Source organism: Pteropus alecto, unplaced genomic scaffold, assembly GCF_000325575.1.
Source record: "Pteropus alecto unplaced genomic scaffold, ASM32557v1 scaffold461, whole genome shotgun sequence".
NCBI lineage: Eukaryota > Metazoa > Chordata > Mammalia > Chiroptera > Pteropodidae > Pteropus > Pteropus alecto.
Window position 1 is genome coordinate 2,026,612 of NW_006431079.1, and position 16,894 is coordinate 2,043,505.

Genomic DNA, 16,894 nt, shown 5'->3' on the forward strand with positions numbered 1-16,894 from the left:
CTGAGGCAGAGAGTGCTCACTTGGCAGCAAGGGGATGTAGATCAGGCCTCTTCAGCCCGGCAGCAGGTGGCTGAAGGAGCTGCAGGATCTAGCAGCTGGGGTGCTCTTGGACTGACCTGAGCTCTTCTTGGTGTCAGGAGGTGGCCCGGGAGCTGGAGGAGAGCAAGTACCAGTACTCTGAGCCACGGCTCTCCATCTACGGCCGCAGTCCTGATGAGTGGCCCAACCTGGCCCGCTGGTTCATCCAGCACAAGGTCTACTCACCCAACATGCGCTGGATCATCCAGGTGCCCCGGATCTAGTAAGTGAGGCAGCCCGCTCTCCGCCTGTGCCCTCTGGGGCTCCAACCTGTCCCGAATGGGCTGCTGAGTCTGCACTATCGATAGGTGGGTCCTGTTCCAGTGCCAGCTTAGGCCTCTTCTCTCCAGGGATTTTCCATAGGGAAGGGTGGTTGGCAGAGTTGTCTTTGTGATGAACTTTTACTCTTTGAAGAAGTTATATGTGCAAGGGCCCAGTGGGAACTTCTGCCCATCTTCTTCTCACTGTCGGATAAGGATATCCTTTTGGGTGAGCATCAGGATATGAGTGACCTGGTGGTGGCCTACATTGCGGCCCACTCCCTAGATATGACTCAGACCACCACTGTCCTCTCCAGTTGTCCGGCTGATGTGAGGCTCATCGCCTCTGGATGGGCTGGGCCTGTGGTTTAGAGAAACTGAACTAAGTGGCAGAGAGTTTGTATCACTGGGGAATAGGAGGACTCATCTCTCAGACCCTTGGTCAGCCTGAATCCCTTCATCCTTCTTGCTGCATGGCCTCTGGCTTGAGGAAGTTCTCTGATAGGTTTGGGTAGATGTTGAGTTTGCAAACCAAGGCCTAATATTTCAGAACTTGCTAAGAGTTGGAGAGGGTGAGAAGGATCTGTGTTCAAGCCACATTTCTGACTCTCCTCTGGGTATTTAAACAGGACATGAGCTGACTGAGGAAGTGACTGATGTCGCTCTCCCGCGGGCCATGGCGGCCAGTGGGGCTTTCTTAGTCATCGAGTCTTTGCTTTCCTCAGTGACATATTTAGGTCAAAGAAGCTGCTGCCAAGCTTTGGGAAGATGCTGGAGAACATCTTTCTGCCCCTTTTTGAGGCCACAATCAACCCCCAAGATCACCGAGAGCTTCACCTCTTTCTCAAATACGTAAGTGTAGGTGGCGCCTCAGGTAATGTGCACAGTGGTGGAGAGAGGAGGGGCCTCCCCAGGGGTCATGGCAGGCTTCGCTTCCCTCCTCCTGAAGGGGCATGAGAGGCACAGGAGCTGGTCCCTCCCTCTGGGTGGCTAGAATAGAGGTGGCTGGAGACAGTGAGAAACAAGTTCAATATCCGGTGGAGGTTAGGAGCATGATTTCTGACAAGGAGGGAGGCTGGGGTCATGGAGTAGGAGTGATTGAGTTTGTGTGTGTTTTGTGGGGTGGGGTGGCGGGTGGCTACCAGGAAAGGGTTTGAACAAGCTGAAAGACATTGTTGAATTTATGTTTTAGACAAACACCCTCCTGGCTGTTGTGTGGAGAATGGCCTGGAGCAGAAAATGCCTAGAGGTCGGGTAAAAGGGTCAAGACAAGAGTCTGGGGCCTGTTCCTGCAATGCTTGAGGCCTGCGGGTGGTCCAGTTCGAGGCCTTGCATCAGTTGGATACAGTTCAGTAGAGGGGCTGACATTAGCCCTATGTTAGGCACTGAGAGTTCTCATGAACTAGTGAGCAAAGAGCAGAATTCGGGGTCCTCTGGACCCCCACACCTGTCCAGGCCACACTGAGAACTATAGTGGGGACCCTGTCATTCCTTTGACACATATGGCTCTATGACAAGGAAGATTCTGCCAAGACCCTCATGGTCCTTTACTCTTTTGAGAGAGGCTGGCTCCCAAAGGGGAGGATGGGCCTGGGTTGGGAGCCCCCCAGTTTGGGCCAATTGTGGAGCGAGTGGGCAGTCTTTCAGAGGTCCCCTCCCAAAGCATAGCTTTGGCTGAGTGAAAGGAGCGAGACATGCTGGCTAAGAGGCTATGTCCTCATAGGTCATTTGTGGTCAGGGCCTGACCTCTGGGATCGGGTCACTAGGAAGCCTGTGACTAGGGCGGGGCCCCCAGGGGCACATTTGGGCCCCCAGCTGAGGTGTAACTGCAACGGACGGCTGGGAGTCTCCTGAGCTTCTCTGACCTGGCTCAGGGAACTTCCCAGGGAGGAGTTGGGGAGCAGAGCCACCTTCCTCCCAAGAATGACGGCTCAGGCTTCCAAGGGGCCGTCTTGGACAGGGCTCACCTTGGCCCGTTTGTGAGACATCACAGCTGGATTTTAGTGGCCACACCTGGGATGTGCCCGAGGGTATCCTCCCTATAGCCAGAGAGTCCCGTTCCTGGTCCTCTCATGTGGGCAAGCTCCTTAATTGCCCTGATTTGCTCACAGGCAAGCCCTTCCTCCCAGGGTCACTCTGAGCATCAAATTAGCTGATGGGAGCTCAGTACTTTAAGCAGGGCCTGACATACAGTAGGTGCGTAGGAAATGCCCATCCCCTCCCCACTATAGCTGTTGTCCCTGCTGTCGATAGCCGTGGCTGCTGCTGGCCTCCCCTTGGCATATCAGAGGCATGGGCAGTGGCTGCCTTACTTTTCACCTGGCCTAAGAGTCCCCTCACTGTCACCACTACCGCACAGGGGCTTAGCACCCTCCTGGGTACCTTTGGAAGCCCTGGAGGGACAGATGGTGGCATTGTGCCCACTCCCCCTCCCTGGGAGGAATGTGGTCTCAGACTGGCCAGGGAGTCCACAGCTGAGGTGCAAACCTGAGAGGCCTGGACTCCAGGCCTCTGGTAGCTCATCTGCCTTGGCTTGATGTAGGACCCCTCCTCTTACCTAGGTGACAGGGTTTGACAGTGTGGATGATGAATCCAAGCACAGCGAACACATGTTCTCGGAGAAGAGTCCCAGCCCGGATATCTGGACCAGTGAGCAGAACCCTCCCTACAGCTACTACCTGTACTACATGTATGCCAACATCATGATACTCAACAACCTCCGCAGGTGGGTGAGCTGGCCCTGCACACAGGGCCACAGGCCCTCACACCTCACACCTAGGGACATGCCCCAGTGCACCACACAGTGCCACACACACACAGGCATGCCCAAGACAACAGACATGATAGTACGTGCTACGAAGCCAAGCCCCATGCTTGTACACACACATGTTCACACACACACCTGCCCACACCTATGTGGGTACCTGTCCCTCTCTGATATGATACAGACACAGGACATGTCAACACACATATATGTTCACTTACCACCACACAGTGTTCACATGTGCAATTATTCATGCAATAAGTTATTAGGCCTGCTATGTGACAGGCACTGTCCTAGGTGCTGGACATATCATATGGAACAAAGCAGACTAAACCGATGCCCTCATGATGCTTTCATCTACCATCTTACATGTATGGGCTCCTACCGGTGCACACACTCAGAGGAGGTGCACAGGGCAGGAGCTGGGTGCCCAGCACAGAAGGACACTGAGCCATCTACTCCCCTCCCTGCAAGTCTAGCATCCCTCCCACTCCTGCTGGGCCATGGGACCTCATTAGCTCAGCCTGAGCCCGTGCTAGTGGAGGTTTTGAATATCACCGTGACTGAAAGAGGATGGCCTGGTGTTGGGGTCGGGGTGTCCGGGGCTGAGCTTTTGGAGATGGGGCTCTAGTTCTAGCTCTGCCACTGACTTGCCCAATGGCTTTTATTCTCTAATTCTACTTTCTGAGTTGGCCCATTTGTCTAACAAAGAAGTTGGATTCGATGGTTTCTTATGGCTTTTTCTGCTCTGAAGGTCTATGAATCTGGGTTACAAGGCCTGGTGAAGAGAGGAAGGGGAGGAGTGAACGGAAGATAGGGCAGGGTCTCTTTCTACCACTAGGCCCCCTCTCTGTTTCCCAGAGATGGCGTTTGTTGTCTCTGAGGAGCTCTGGGCCTGGGCCTCTGCATTTTGGGAAGGGTAGTTTTTAGAGTGCCCAGTGTCAGCTGTGCTGACCCTGCCATGGGTGACTGTCTCCCCTGAGCTGGTGGTGCAGGCCCCAGGCCTGTGGGGTCCTGAGCAGGGTGGACCAGCAATGACCAAGAACCTTACTTTTCCTGTAGGGAACGAGGCCTAAGCACGTTTCTGTTCCGGCCTCACTGTGGAGAGGCTGGCTCCATCACCCACCTCGTGTCTGCTTTCCTGACTGCTGACAACATTTCCCATGGGTTGCTCCTCAAGAAGGTAACCAGGCCACTCACAGACTCCTGCCCTTCAATGACAGTCCTGCCCTGGGCCCCCCTGAGGAGTAGGATCCCCTGGGCTCCTGTCCGCCCCTTGGGTGCCTCTGGCTAAGTGATGCTAAAAGGCTTGGGCTGGGGTGTCTGTAGTCATCCAAGTTTCATATTTAATTTTGAAAGTAGTATTATTAAATATATCCAATTTGGATTTTCCGAAAAATGGAAATATGAAAAAAAAACCTTATTGCTATTGCTTTAATCGAAACAGCCATTATTAGCTTTCATAGTATTTCCAATTCTCATCTTTTTTCTAGAGCATATTTCTAATATGCTTATTATGATAATGAACACAAATTTTTGATTCCTTGTCCCTTTATATAACTAGCATTTTTTCTGTGCTGCAACTTAATATCCATGCTCATCATTCTAAAGGCTATTGGGAGAATGGCCTGGCATTCGGATGGTCTGTTATTGATTCAGCCGATCTCTAGTTGTTGGACAGACTCCATTCAACTTTTCACTGGTGTAAATAATGCTACCATGAACTCTGTACATTCAACCTCCTTAGTTTGTATCACTCCCATAGGAACCATGTTTGCTCAAACCGCTCCCTTGCCCTGACCTCGGGGAGGTCTAACCCCCTGTCACATTTCCATGTGGGATGGGTGCTACATCAGAAATCCACTCTAGGCTGGCCAGGTCTGCCCTACCCATCTGTGAGGAGCTGAAGTGTTTACAGTCTCAACCTGAATGTTTGTGGTCAAAGCAACAAAACAAAAGTGGGGCATCTCCTGGACTGACCCACTGGGGTCAGCACCTGGGGGAGAGGAGCTGAGTATGTTGGTTGGGGTCAGCCCAGGGCTTTGCAGCTGCCCTTCCTGCCCTGAGCTGTGCCTCACTTTTGGAGCCAAGAGGGAGCACTTCCAACACTGGGTGGGAGGACAGTCCCAGGGAGAGATGGGCATGTGAGGTAGGAATGAGGTGAATGTAGAGGTGGGGCGAAGAGAGGATAGAGACTGGGTGTCCTGGCTTTGGACTTGCACAGACACTGCCCAGACCCCTGGTTTCGACTGATGATGCTTCTCCCTTCCCTCTGTCCCTTTCTCTACCCAGCCCCCTTCCTCTCTCTGGCACTTATCACCTGAGTTTGGTTGTTCTTTTGCAGAGTCCGGTGTTGCAGTATCTCTACTACCTTGCTCAGATCCCCATTGCCATGTCTCCTCTTAGCAACAACAGTCTGTTCCTTGAATATTCTAAAAACCCTCTGAGGGAGTTCCTGCACAAGGGACTGCATGTCTCTCTCTCCACCGATGACCCCATGCAGTTCCACTACACGAAGGTGAGGACTTTAGGGGAAAGTGAAGACTTTAGGTGCCTTGTCCTCCCTCTGCAGGCACCTGAGCATATGGCTCAGTCCTGCCTTCCGGGCAGGACTGGGGCCCAGTGAAGATAAGAGCTAAGCTCTTGGTGAGGTAAGTGTTCCTTCCAGGAGCCGTCTTTTGGGGTCCTTGAATCCTTGAAGGCACCATTTCATTTCTCTGCTTTTCTCTATTTTCCCTCTCTTTGATATTTACTAGCTCTGTGATACTGGTAAAGTTCCTTGACCTCTCTGTATCTTTTTCTTCTTCATGTATAAAATAGTGATAAAATTGTCTCTACATCTACCCCTACCATATTGTGAGGATTCTTTAAGATCATGAACCAGAGAGTCTAATACAGTGTCTGCATATATTCGCTACCGCTTTTGTTAATGCTATTGTTATTATTACACTTTGCTCTGGGGAAAGGGAAGAGTAAGGGAAAGGTGATGTCATGCATGAGGACCAGCCATTAGTGTAACCAAGTACATTTTGATGGTATTGATAGGATAGCCATTGATTAGTAAAAACAGAAGTGCCAGAGTCTTCTAGGACAGGTTCTTCAAGCTTTTGGTCTCAGGACCCCTGAAGAATTGAGGCCCTCAGAGAGCTGTTGTTTACATGAGTTATATTTAGTGATATTTAACTGTTAGAAACTAATGCAAAATTGAAAAATATTAACTCATTAAAGTAACATTAATAAACCTATTAAATGTTAATATAAACAGCAATTTTTAAGAAAAATAATCGTATTTCCAAAAACAAAAAAATACTGAGAATGCCATTATTTTATATTTTTGCAAATCTCTAATATCTGGTTTTATAGAAGGCAGCTAGATTCTCATATCCACATTAAATCTGTTGTGATAAATTGTTTTTATCAAAATATATGAAGAAAACCTTGTCTCACAAAGATACACATTTGGAAAGGGGAGTATCTTTTAAAATGCCTTGGGGACCCCCCAGGGATCCTAAGGCCACATTTAAGAACTGCTGCTCTATGATACAGAGGCAATTGGGCGGAGAAGAGGTAACGGCAGGGCTTGTGATTAATTTGACATTTCTTATCCCGGAAGATAAAGCGAAAGCACAGCTCAAACCCAAATACTTTGGGGATTACAGTCTCAGTACTGACACTTGATCATTTCTCATTCTTATTTAAGTTTCCATCTCTGCTCTTTACTCAGACTAACTTTTAATTTTGGACAATCTTAAGAAAACAGCCTGTTAAATAAAAAGCAAAGCTATAGAACAGGTATTTAAAGTGTTCTGACCCAGGGACTGTCACAGGGGAGAAGGCTGGTGTCCCCATGACTGGCACAGGGCTTTGAACATGTGCTGGTCAATGAATAAATGTGTAGGTGTTCTTCAATGTATTTCACGTTGGTAACCTGAGATTTCACACAAAAAAGATCTTAGGGGTTTTTCCTTTAAGTGGGAGGATGTTGTTTGATTAGCCAGGTGCCAGTCATTAGAGAAAAATTAAATCTGCAACGTCTGATGTTTCTAGCTTTGGAAACACGTGAAGCATTGAAATGGATATTCTACCATCTAATACATTTACTTTTGGGGGAATCTAGGAAGCTCTTATGGAAGAATATGCAATTGCAGCTCAGGTGTGGAAGCTGAGCACATGTGACCTGTGTGAAATCGCCAGGAACAGCGTGCTGCAGAGCGGCCTCTCACATCAGGTGCGGTGTGTGAGGGCATTGCCCTTCTGTCCTTTCAACATATGTACAGTGAATGCCTGCTGTGCGCCTGGCACTTTCTAGGGCGTGAGATCAGTGATGAACTGGATGAGCAGGGTCTCTGTCACATTGAAACTCATGTCCTAGGGGAGTATTCTGGGGAGGAGACTTCTGAATTTTCATGCCTGCTCTGTCACATTTTTCAGACCTCTGCTCATGTCATCTCCTCTCAGGGAGGCCTTCCCTGATTACCCATTCTATAATAGCCACACACTTGCCATCGTTTTCTATCCCTTTAATCTGCTTTTCTTTATAACATCGATTATTACTGACACTGTAATATTTAGTTATGTGTTTTTCTATCTTTCCTTCTAGAATGTAAATTCCATTAGGGCAGAGACTGTTTTGTTCAGCATTATATCCCTCAGGCCTAGTATAGCTCCTGGTACCTAGTAGGCACTCAGTATTTCTTGAATAGATGAATAGTACTTAGATGGAATAAAAAACTCTAGGGATGGGACCTGGATATCAGTAACTTTTTTTGGTTTTCTAAGTGATTCTGGTGTGCAGCCAGAGTTGAGAACCTTTGCCCTAGAGGGCGTCTTAGGTCCGCAGGTACTTCCTCTGAGTGAGGTCACTGGTACAGGAAGAGGGCTGCATTGGTGCTGCTCCCCAGAACCACCCAACTGTGTGCCCTTGTCAGTTCTCATGAGGGACTTCATAGAGTATTCACCTTGCCTTCTTCCTTGCCTTCCTGATGGAGGACCTGCTTCAGGGGCACTAATCTGATTTGGTGGGGCTAATGTCAGAGCTGCCGTGAGGATACAGAAAGTAAATCTAAGGTATATTGTTTCATTTGTATTTCTCTTGGTCCACAGGAAAAGCAAAAATTTTTGGGACAAAATTATTACAAAGAAGGGCCTGAAGGAAATGATATTCGAAAGACAAATGTTGCTCAGATCCGGATGGCGTTCCGATATGAGACTTTATGTAATGAGCTCAGCTTCCTGTCTGATGCCATGAAATCAGAAGAGATCACAGCCCTGACCAAGTAGGTCCAGTACTGGACACGCATTTTAACTTTTTGGTTTAATTTTAAGTTCTGCTGTGATTAACGGTGGTCGAAATACCAAACTAGGACTTTCCTCCATGGAGAGGATGCCTCTGCAGAACTATCAAACTAGTCGTTTTGGTTGCACTGTTCACTTTAAGATCTAACATGCCCACTTCTGTTAATATTTATGAGTAATAGGTGGTGACTCCTCCTTGGGGATGTGGGAGCTGGACACTTGTCTATACTCATTCCTAATTTTCCAAGTACTTCTCTTGAAATTGCTAGTGCTTGTATTGTGGGGGCCAGGGTGTTCCACAGTCCAGTGCCCACAGACATGAGGTCTGTGTGGTTTTCTGCATAGTCCTCTTTTGGCCCTGCGGGCTAGTTAGTAGTTGTTCATTTCAGCCTCTGGCTGGCTGGCTGCCTTAAACAAAATCAATTGTAAAGCTCCCTTTTGTAAAGGAGCTACTTGGAGAGAATTAAAATAGAAAACTTCCTTCTTTGTGTTTTTTATGATTTTTTCATTTAGCCCTCCACCCTCCTTTCTATTTAGGAAGCCAAATGTGCACAACACTTCTATTCTGTGTCTTGGTTTTCTCATCTGAAAAGTGAGGGTTTGGACTAGATGAGAGGTTTTCAGATGGTGTTCTGTGAATTCTCCTCCCTTCAGGGTAGGAGAGATTAAGGAGTGTGAGGTTCTGGGTGCTGCCTTTACTTCTTCAGTGACTACTTTCATCAGTTTTTCATTGAGATGTCTACATATTTTCAATTGAACTAAGGACTTTGAAGAGTATAGGACTAGATGATCTCTGTTCTTTTTGGCTCTAATATTCTATGATTATAACCCAATTATTATTTTACTTATGAAGAGTTAGGGTCAGAATTTACTTAAGGTTAGACACCAAATAAGTAATAGGACTAACACGAGGTGTCTCTTCTCCTAATCTAGTCCTTTCCCCACAATTCCATGAAGCCTCACAAATGTTAGAATTTTTAATCACTGTAACCTGGTGCATTTCTTTTTTAAGATGAAATTTCTCCCTTACCTAATATGTGGACTTTTTCAGAAGATATAAGTGGTCCCAGGGGCCAGGTAGAAAGTATTTTTTAAAACCAATCTGAATTTAAGCTTTGCCAATGTACTCTTCATCTGTGTTACTAGTGCCTGGTACATAGTAGGTGCTCAATAAATGTATATTGACTGATTAAATGAATTTCTCTTTTGACAACTTTTTAAGGATATGTGCTCCTAATACACGGCAAGCTGCTCAAGGACATTCCTGTCTATTTCTGTGGGCAAATGTAGACTATGGGAAGTCCTTCTGAATCTGTATGGGCTTAGAAGAACCCTATTTTTGCCTGTAAAAATGCTTATTTGACTTTGGATTGTCTTGTCTTGTGACTTTATAATGCTTGTTCCCTCCACTGGTCAACTTAGCATACAGATCAATGGGTTTTGTTTTTTTTTTTCTACTAGGCAAACATATATGCTACCTTATAGCTAATTATGACATTGAATGAAAACCCAGCATTTATCTTAGATATTCATTATTTTTGAAAATCTTTTTGTATACATTTGCCCTAACATAGCAAGCATTGTACAGTTTTTCAGTGTCATTTTATCTATATCAAGTTATTTGTTTTTAATTATTAAATAAAGTCTGTTAGGACTATGGCTCAGTAATTTAAAACAATTTCAATTTAATATTATTTAAAGCAAATGTTTAAGTTTTTACTTCAAGATTGGGCATCATGGAAAGCTATCAATAACTATTAATTTATTTTTAACTAAGACTCAGACATGGATGACATTCAGTAGGAAAACTCAAAAATTTCAAACCGAAGTTAGCTAGACTCAGAAGGTAAACCTTTGCTAACTTTTCCTGTAACTGCTGCCCTGTTATTTTGTGAGCCAAACCACATATGTCCATTTCCTTTTTCCTAGATAATACTTTAACCTATTCAGCCAACACTTACTGGATTTTACCTGTCCTGCAAACTTTTCAGACACCTTTTTCTATAGTTCTTTGTGCTTTTATTACATCATTGTACCTAACTGACCTTTTTTGGGGGTGAATCCTACTTTCTTTCGTGTTCACAGTTGGAATCAAAGGCAATTGTAGTCTAGTCCACATTTCTAAAAGAAGTTTTCGAGGCATATAATCCTTTACCTGCACTAAAAGGCTCAACTTCATGTTATGTGTTGCTTCAGACTGCATTGCTGAAATGATCAATGTCATTGCTTTTGCCTCACAAAAACAAATCACAGCTCCTGGGTTGGTGTTTACCAAGGCCTGTCCTGGGCCTTTACTTCCTCTTATCTTCGATTAAAGCAGAGTTGCAAACACATTCCTCTGGCGGCTTTCTCTTTGTTTCTGAGTGCTGTGCTGGTGAAACAACATTCATCTTTTTTTAGGTTTGTAGACACAGTGATGGTGTCTACACTGTGTACACTTAGGTGTATTACCAATATTGGTAATACACCTAAGTATTCCATACCTGAACAATGACTATATTATAAAGAACGAGTATAACTAACTGCAATAAAAGGGACACTAATCAGACAAATATAGCTCCTTGGAAATTCTCAACCTCTAAATAAATATTTTATTAGAGATAGAGGATACCGGAGAGTAAGACTACAAACAGCTGCAAGATTATCAAAATATATCTGAGGAGGCTTTACCGTCTTCTGATACCAAAATGTGGGCTTCTCTGTGATGATGAGTAAATTTAATTAAAAACTGCTACTTCTTATAAATGGCTTTCCTCTTTTCAACACTAAGATTCTAATATTCTTCTCCAATTACATTAATTTTATCTTAGAAATGATTTTACAAGGTAAACATCAAAACTGCCATAGGATGAATATTTTATCAATTATTTTTACTGTCCAATAGGATAAAATAACATGGAAACAAATGAAAGTTTGCTGTCAACTGTTTATATTTGTTGTGTTGCCCAGCATAAATGTGGGTGATCAGCAATTTCCCTAATCTCTAATTAGTTTTCTTATTCCTGGACAAAGTAAGCTTGACTTAATGAAGAAAAAAACCAGTTTAAAAATACAAATTCTTCAGACTGCCTTTTAATGACTCCAACTTCTCATGTTAAAAACCACTGAATCAAATGATATTTTCAAGCAGCCTTATTAATCAGGTATATATTAGATATAAGGAAATCAAATCCCATTTGAAATGAATTTTAAAACACAGCACACAAACATCACAACCCCCAGAGCACAATAGAAAATACTCTTCTAAAGAATATAAACATTTAGTATTTAAGAATGTAAAATCACATAAAAAAAATCTCTTCAATTAACTAAAATTTACTTGCTAAAGATTATTTATTGCACAATATATCAGTTTACCCTAAGACTAAAACAGATAATGTTATTCTCAATTTCTGAATTCAGTAGTCAAAGCCATTTTCTTAAACTAAAGTTCTGTAGCATTATAAGATGAGTTAACCTCTTATGTTACTGAGTTAGGATATGGAAAACTTCATAACTTATAAAACAAATTCCTTATAGTTCATGAAACCATTTCACAAATCCTAGAAGGCACACATTATATATTTCCTATTATAGTAAGTGCATTTAAGTACTTCATAATTAAAAAAGACAAAGCTGTACAGAATACAAAAAGTGTACATTTCATCCATTAAACAAATTTACAACTTTTACGATTAGTTATTACAACATAACCTAACATTCACATCTAAAGAATTATCACCCAGTTTAACGGAGTGAGCAAAAACCTGTGCTCATTTATTAGATAAGGCTAATAAAAAACATTTTCTATTTCACAGTAGATTCAGTTAGTGTCTTGGAGCTCATATTAGAAAATAGAAAGGTTTGGGCAATATCAAGTTACTGTGCTCACTGTTAAATAATTCCTCAAGAGGTGAAGGATTCTGAAGGATAAAATCATTGGCTAAAAACCTGTAAAGCAACTTTGTTCATTTTTAGAAACATTCTTACATTAAGCAATCTGAATTAGACTCAGCAAATCTAACCAAAAGGACAATTTAAAATCTTAGAGCTGTAAAAGATCTCAGAGAATCATTTATCCTAAGGTTTTCAAAATATGTTCATGGAATATTAACAATCCATGGAGGAGAATCAAGGTTTTGCAAATTTGACTTGAATTTAGTTAAAAAACATTTTTTTTTTTTGGGGAAAAAAAAAAAATTAAAAAAAAAAAAACAAATCCCATCATACAACTGTTTTACCAAATTCTAATATACTGGATATCACTTTGGATATCATCAATGCATTAATACTTGTTTTCATTGGCTGACTTTATAATATTTAGTATTATATGAAGTTTATATAAATAAATTTATACCAATAAAATGTGACTTTGATATAGTGGTATAAGGTGTGTGTGCACACATGCACACGTGTGCAACACATGTATATAGGGGTTACGAGTCAGATTTTGCTTGGATAAAGATTCTACTTCTGAAATAAAGTGTGAAAACTGCTGATAAAGTCTCAGTGTCTAAAGTATTAACCTACAAACCAGAGGAAAGGATATTCTCAATGTCACACAAACATAAAGTGCATTGCCAGGTTGATATGATAGAGCTCCCATACTCTCTACATAAACACCCTTAGTGAGTGAGTAGCTACTTGGTACTGCCCTCATCATGAATGTCAACCAATTAGTTATCAGTATTTTGGGGGAAATCAAGCTACCTTTGGTCAGACATTTTTCCTAGAAATGAATTATTTAATTTGCACACCTATTAAAATCCTAGTATCCAAAAATTCTGCCACTTAAATCGTATACTTTGGTACTTTGGAAAATAATAATATTTGCAATTTACCAATAGTCAGAAAAGTTACATGGAATGTTAATGTATTTTTAAAAGGAGACATCAGGCCCTAGTTTTATTATATGCTGAAATATTAATGTTTAACATAAAACGAATTGACAGAAAAATTTTAAAAAATGGTTGAAGTGCTATTAGTGAACATTATAATTCCATCTTTCGAAGTATTTCAAAGGAAGTAGAGGAAAACAGCAAGAAAGCCAAATTATCTCCTAATTTTCAGAGATGTTTTATGTACATATGGTTAAAAGGCTACATCCTATTTTATTCTAAATCTAAGAAGTTTGAGGATTTTACCTCAGAAAGATGCCTTCAAGTTCAGAAAATAAAAGCACCATAAACCAATATTGAATGACTTTTCATAATTTGGACATATAAAGTTTAGGATCTGTGATGAAAAATTTCCTTCTGAAACTCCAAGATGCATGAGCATTATCAAAAGCTATTTAGAATAGTCTCCCAGCTGTGGGAAAGCATTTCTAGAACAGCCAAGAAGATTCTCCCAAACAGAAATCCATTTATAAGGCAAAGTCTTGCCCAACTTACAATCCTCACCCAAATTATAAAGCATTGGGGGGCATGGGGTGGTGGGGAAAGGCTTTTAAGTAAAGAACATGTAGTTCCAAACACACTGCTAAAGTTATGAAATAACTGTGGATCATTTGATCATTTCAAGTAAAAATTATTAAAGGAGCACTAATTAACCACAAGAGGGCATACATACTCCTAGATTCCAGCAGGAAGACTAATTTAAGTAGTAACACACACTTTGATGTAGTCTACATTTTCAGTCATTTAAAATTTTCTCTCAGATGGCTACAACTTTTTAACATTCAAGGTTTATTTTAAACCTAACTAAACAGATTCCAGAATACTCCTATCCTGAAATTTAGTAGTGTTTCAGAAGCCTCTGGGAATGTCACTATTACCTCAGCAAAGGATTCAAGAGCAATTAGTTCTAATGTATATTAGAACAGATAAATAATAGGAAAATATGGTTCGAAACATTAGCAAATTTTAGTTTACCATAAATGGAAGACATGAAAAATTTATCAAAAGAAAGAAGACAAACTGTCAGAATAGCAGAAATAAGAGGGTGGGGAAAATTGATTTCTCTGTGCCTGTGCCACAACATCCCTGCATTCTTCCCCCATGACCAAAGTGTTTGTGGCCCACAATAGCAACAGAACACTACACTCGAAGGTCATGGCCTATGGGGCTGGCCTGCCTCATCAGCCATGTTAAGAATATAGTTAGCCATATCATCTTCAGTGGGTGCATCTGACACCACCCAAGATTCATTTGCTCCAGTCATCTGCAGGCGACAAATAGGGCAATTCCTATGTCGATCACTCCTAGTAGAGAAGTTGAAATAAAGAACAGTTTGTTTTATCTTTTTAAAAAAAAACAGGTTTGAAAAGTGACACATGTACATGGTTTTTAAAAAAGTAGGTAGCATAAAAGTATACATTGAAAAATAAATCTCGCCCTCCCATCTCAACCTTTAATTCGTATCCCCAGGGGTAACCACTGTTATCAGTTTCTCATATATTCTTCTAGAGACAGACTAAGCAAGATCAAGCTTGTGTGTATATACATCACTGCTCTTTTTACTTGTCAGTATATCCTGTAGGCCATTATGTATCAATACATATTAGAGCTGTCTATTCTTTTAAACAGACACTGTATAGATAGGCCATTATTTGTTTAACTATTTTCTCATAGAAGGATACTTAGGTTTTTCATGTGCTAGATTTTCCCCCGTCTTTTGCCATTACAAACAACAAAATGGAAGCATTAAATATTTAAAATAAAAGACACTATACATGCAGAATAATTTTCCTGATAAAGAGCTTATATATGATCACTTAAATAAGATGATGTTTTCCAAAGGGATTTTTTTTCTCGTCAAAAATTATTTTGGAAATTTAAAGAAATACCATATTTGAGCCAGAAACATGTCAGGCAGGGAAAATGTTTTTCTCTTCATCTCTCAGTGAAATCTGAGACCAAAGTAATTAAATTATATCAAATGTTCTCTGGCTTTTGTGCAAAAATTAAGAAATTGGTTCCAAACACTAAATGCAAAAGCTAGAGCTGGCACAAATTATTCAGATTCAATTCTGGTTCCTCAGAGATATTTTACAAGGTAATTGTGGATACTCTTCTGTGCATAAGTCACAATTTTCAAACAGTCAACTTCTGCTTCTGGCCAATGGGAACAAATTTATCTTCTCGCATAGAACGATAATAAATACAATGAAAATAAAATACAATGGTTTTCAACTAGACATCAGATGACACAGGATAATAATCCCTGAGAGACGGGAAGCCAAGAAGGTGAGCCTTATAACTGCCCCAGTTTAATGCCTTGAGACTTTCCAGGCAGCATAGCAAGCAGGGAGAACCTTGACGGAGCTTGGCAGGCTCCCTGAGTTGAAGGGACAGTGCTGAGACTCTCGGAAGGCTAAGGCAGCTAGAGTTCACGGGAAAGAATATTGGAGTGGAAAAAGCTGCACAAAGGGAGAATTCCAGAACCTACTGAAAGTTCCTTAGAGTATGTTTCAGCAGAGTAATGATCAGTGTGTGTGCATTTGAGGAAACTACTTGAGGCTGAGGAATCACCCAAAAGGATATCAGGGAACTGTATCCAGAGCTTACACCGGGTCTGGGATATTGCCTGTTCCCATCAGCCAGACTGGAAAACCTCATAATTCACAGAGCACTAAGTAGAGTAATCTGAAGAGTTTTGCCTCATTAGTAGGACATAATTTGCTCTAAAGTAAATACTGTTCTGGTCCTGCCTAACAAATCGTAAAAGCAAGACCCAAAAGGATCAAGCTGTTTCTAAGTTACTATATTTGAGAACAAAGCTCAAGAATATTTATAGGAATACAAAAATATCCAGTACCCAAAAAGGTAAAAAAATCACAATGTCTGGCGCCCAATCAAGAACTACCAGACATAAAAAGCAGAAAAATACAACCCAAAATGAAGAGAAAAATGAATCAAAACCAATCGATAACTGATAAAAATGTTAGAATTAGCAGACAAGAACATTAAAGGTCATAATAACCATATTTCATATATTAAAAAAAATAGAGGAAAGATCAAACATATCAAGTAGAAACATGGAAGACATTAAAAAACTCAAAACTTCTACGGATGAAAACTATGGTATCTGGATTAAAAAATACATTGGATGGGATTAATGACAAATTAGACATTGTAGAAAAAAGATTAGTGAACTTGAAAAGACATAGCAATATTAACTATCCAAAATAAAACACAAAGAAAATAACTCAAAAAGAAAAGAAGGAAAGTAAGCATCAGTGAGCTGCGGGACAACTTCAAGTGGTCTAATTTATGTGTAGCTGCAATCCCAGAATGAGAGGGGAGAGAACAGAAAAAAAAATTGCGAAATAATGGCTAAAAACCTTCCAAAATTGATGATGCCATAAACCTACAAATCTAAAGAGCTCAATGAATCCTAAGCATAAGGAACATGAAGAAAACTACTAAGGCACATTGTAATCAAATTGTTCAAAACCAGTGATAAAGGAAAAAACCTTAAAAGGAACCATAGGAAAAAAAAGTACATTACCCACACAGGAGAAAAGATAATGATGATAGAGATTTCTTATAGGAAACAATTCAAGAAAAATGAGAAT

The 16,894-nt window shown here is 41.5% G+C and overlaps 2 protein-coding genes across 11 annotated transcripts in view; one reads left to right on the forward strand and one right to left on the reverse strand.

The window, feature by feature from the left end:
- AMPD3 (adenosine monophosphate deaminase 3) overlaps window positions 1-10,730 on the forward strand; it is a 45,820-nt gene extending 35,090 nt beyond the window's left edge. For 9 of the 10 annotated variants that reach the window (XM_006905634.3, XM_025038519.1, XM_025038518.1 and 6 more), the window contains 7 exons: window positions 138-301; window positions 1,064-1,190; window positions 2,900-3,063; window positions 4,165-4,285; window positions 5,447-5,620; window positions 7,220-7,330; window positions 8,206-9,595. In XM_006905634.3, the coding sequence (XP_006905696.1) occupies window positions 138-301; window positions 1,064-1,190; window positions 2,900-3,063; window positions 4,165-4,285; window positions 5,447-5,620; window positions 7,220-7,330; window positions 8,206-8,382 (1,038 nt within the window). In that variant the 3' untranslated portion in view covers window positions 8,383-9,595. Of the gene's footprint in view, window positions 1-137; window positions 302-1,063; window positions 1,191-2,899; window positions 3,064-4,164; window positions 4,286-5,446; window positions 5,621-7,219; window positions 7,331-8,205 lie in introns of all 10 variants that reach the window. The other variant, XM_025038535.1, reaches the window with a different exon arrangement.
- A 723-nt stretch (window positions 10,731-11,453) lies between these two features.
- Window positions 11,454-16,894, reverse strand: part of RNF141 (ring finger protein 141) — a 28,015-nt gene continuing 22,574 nt past the window's right edge. Inside the window, exon 6 of the mRNA XM_006905637.3 lies at window positions 11,454-14,578. Coding sequence (XP_006905699.1) covers window positions 14,428-14,578 — 151 coding nt within the window. The 3' untranslated portion in view covers window positions 11,454-14,427. The remainder of the gene's footprint in view (window positions 14,579-16,894) is intronic.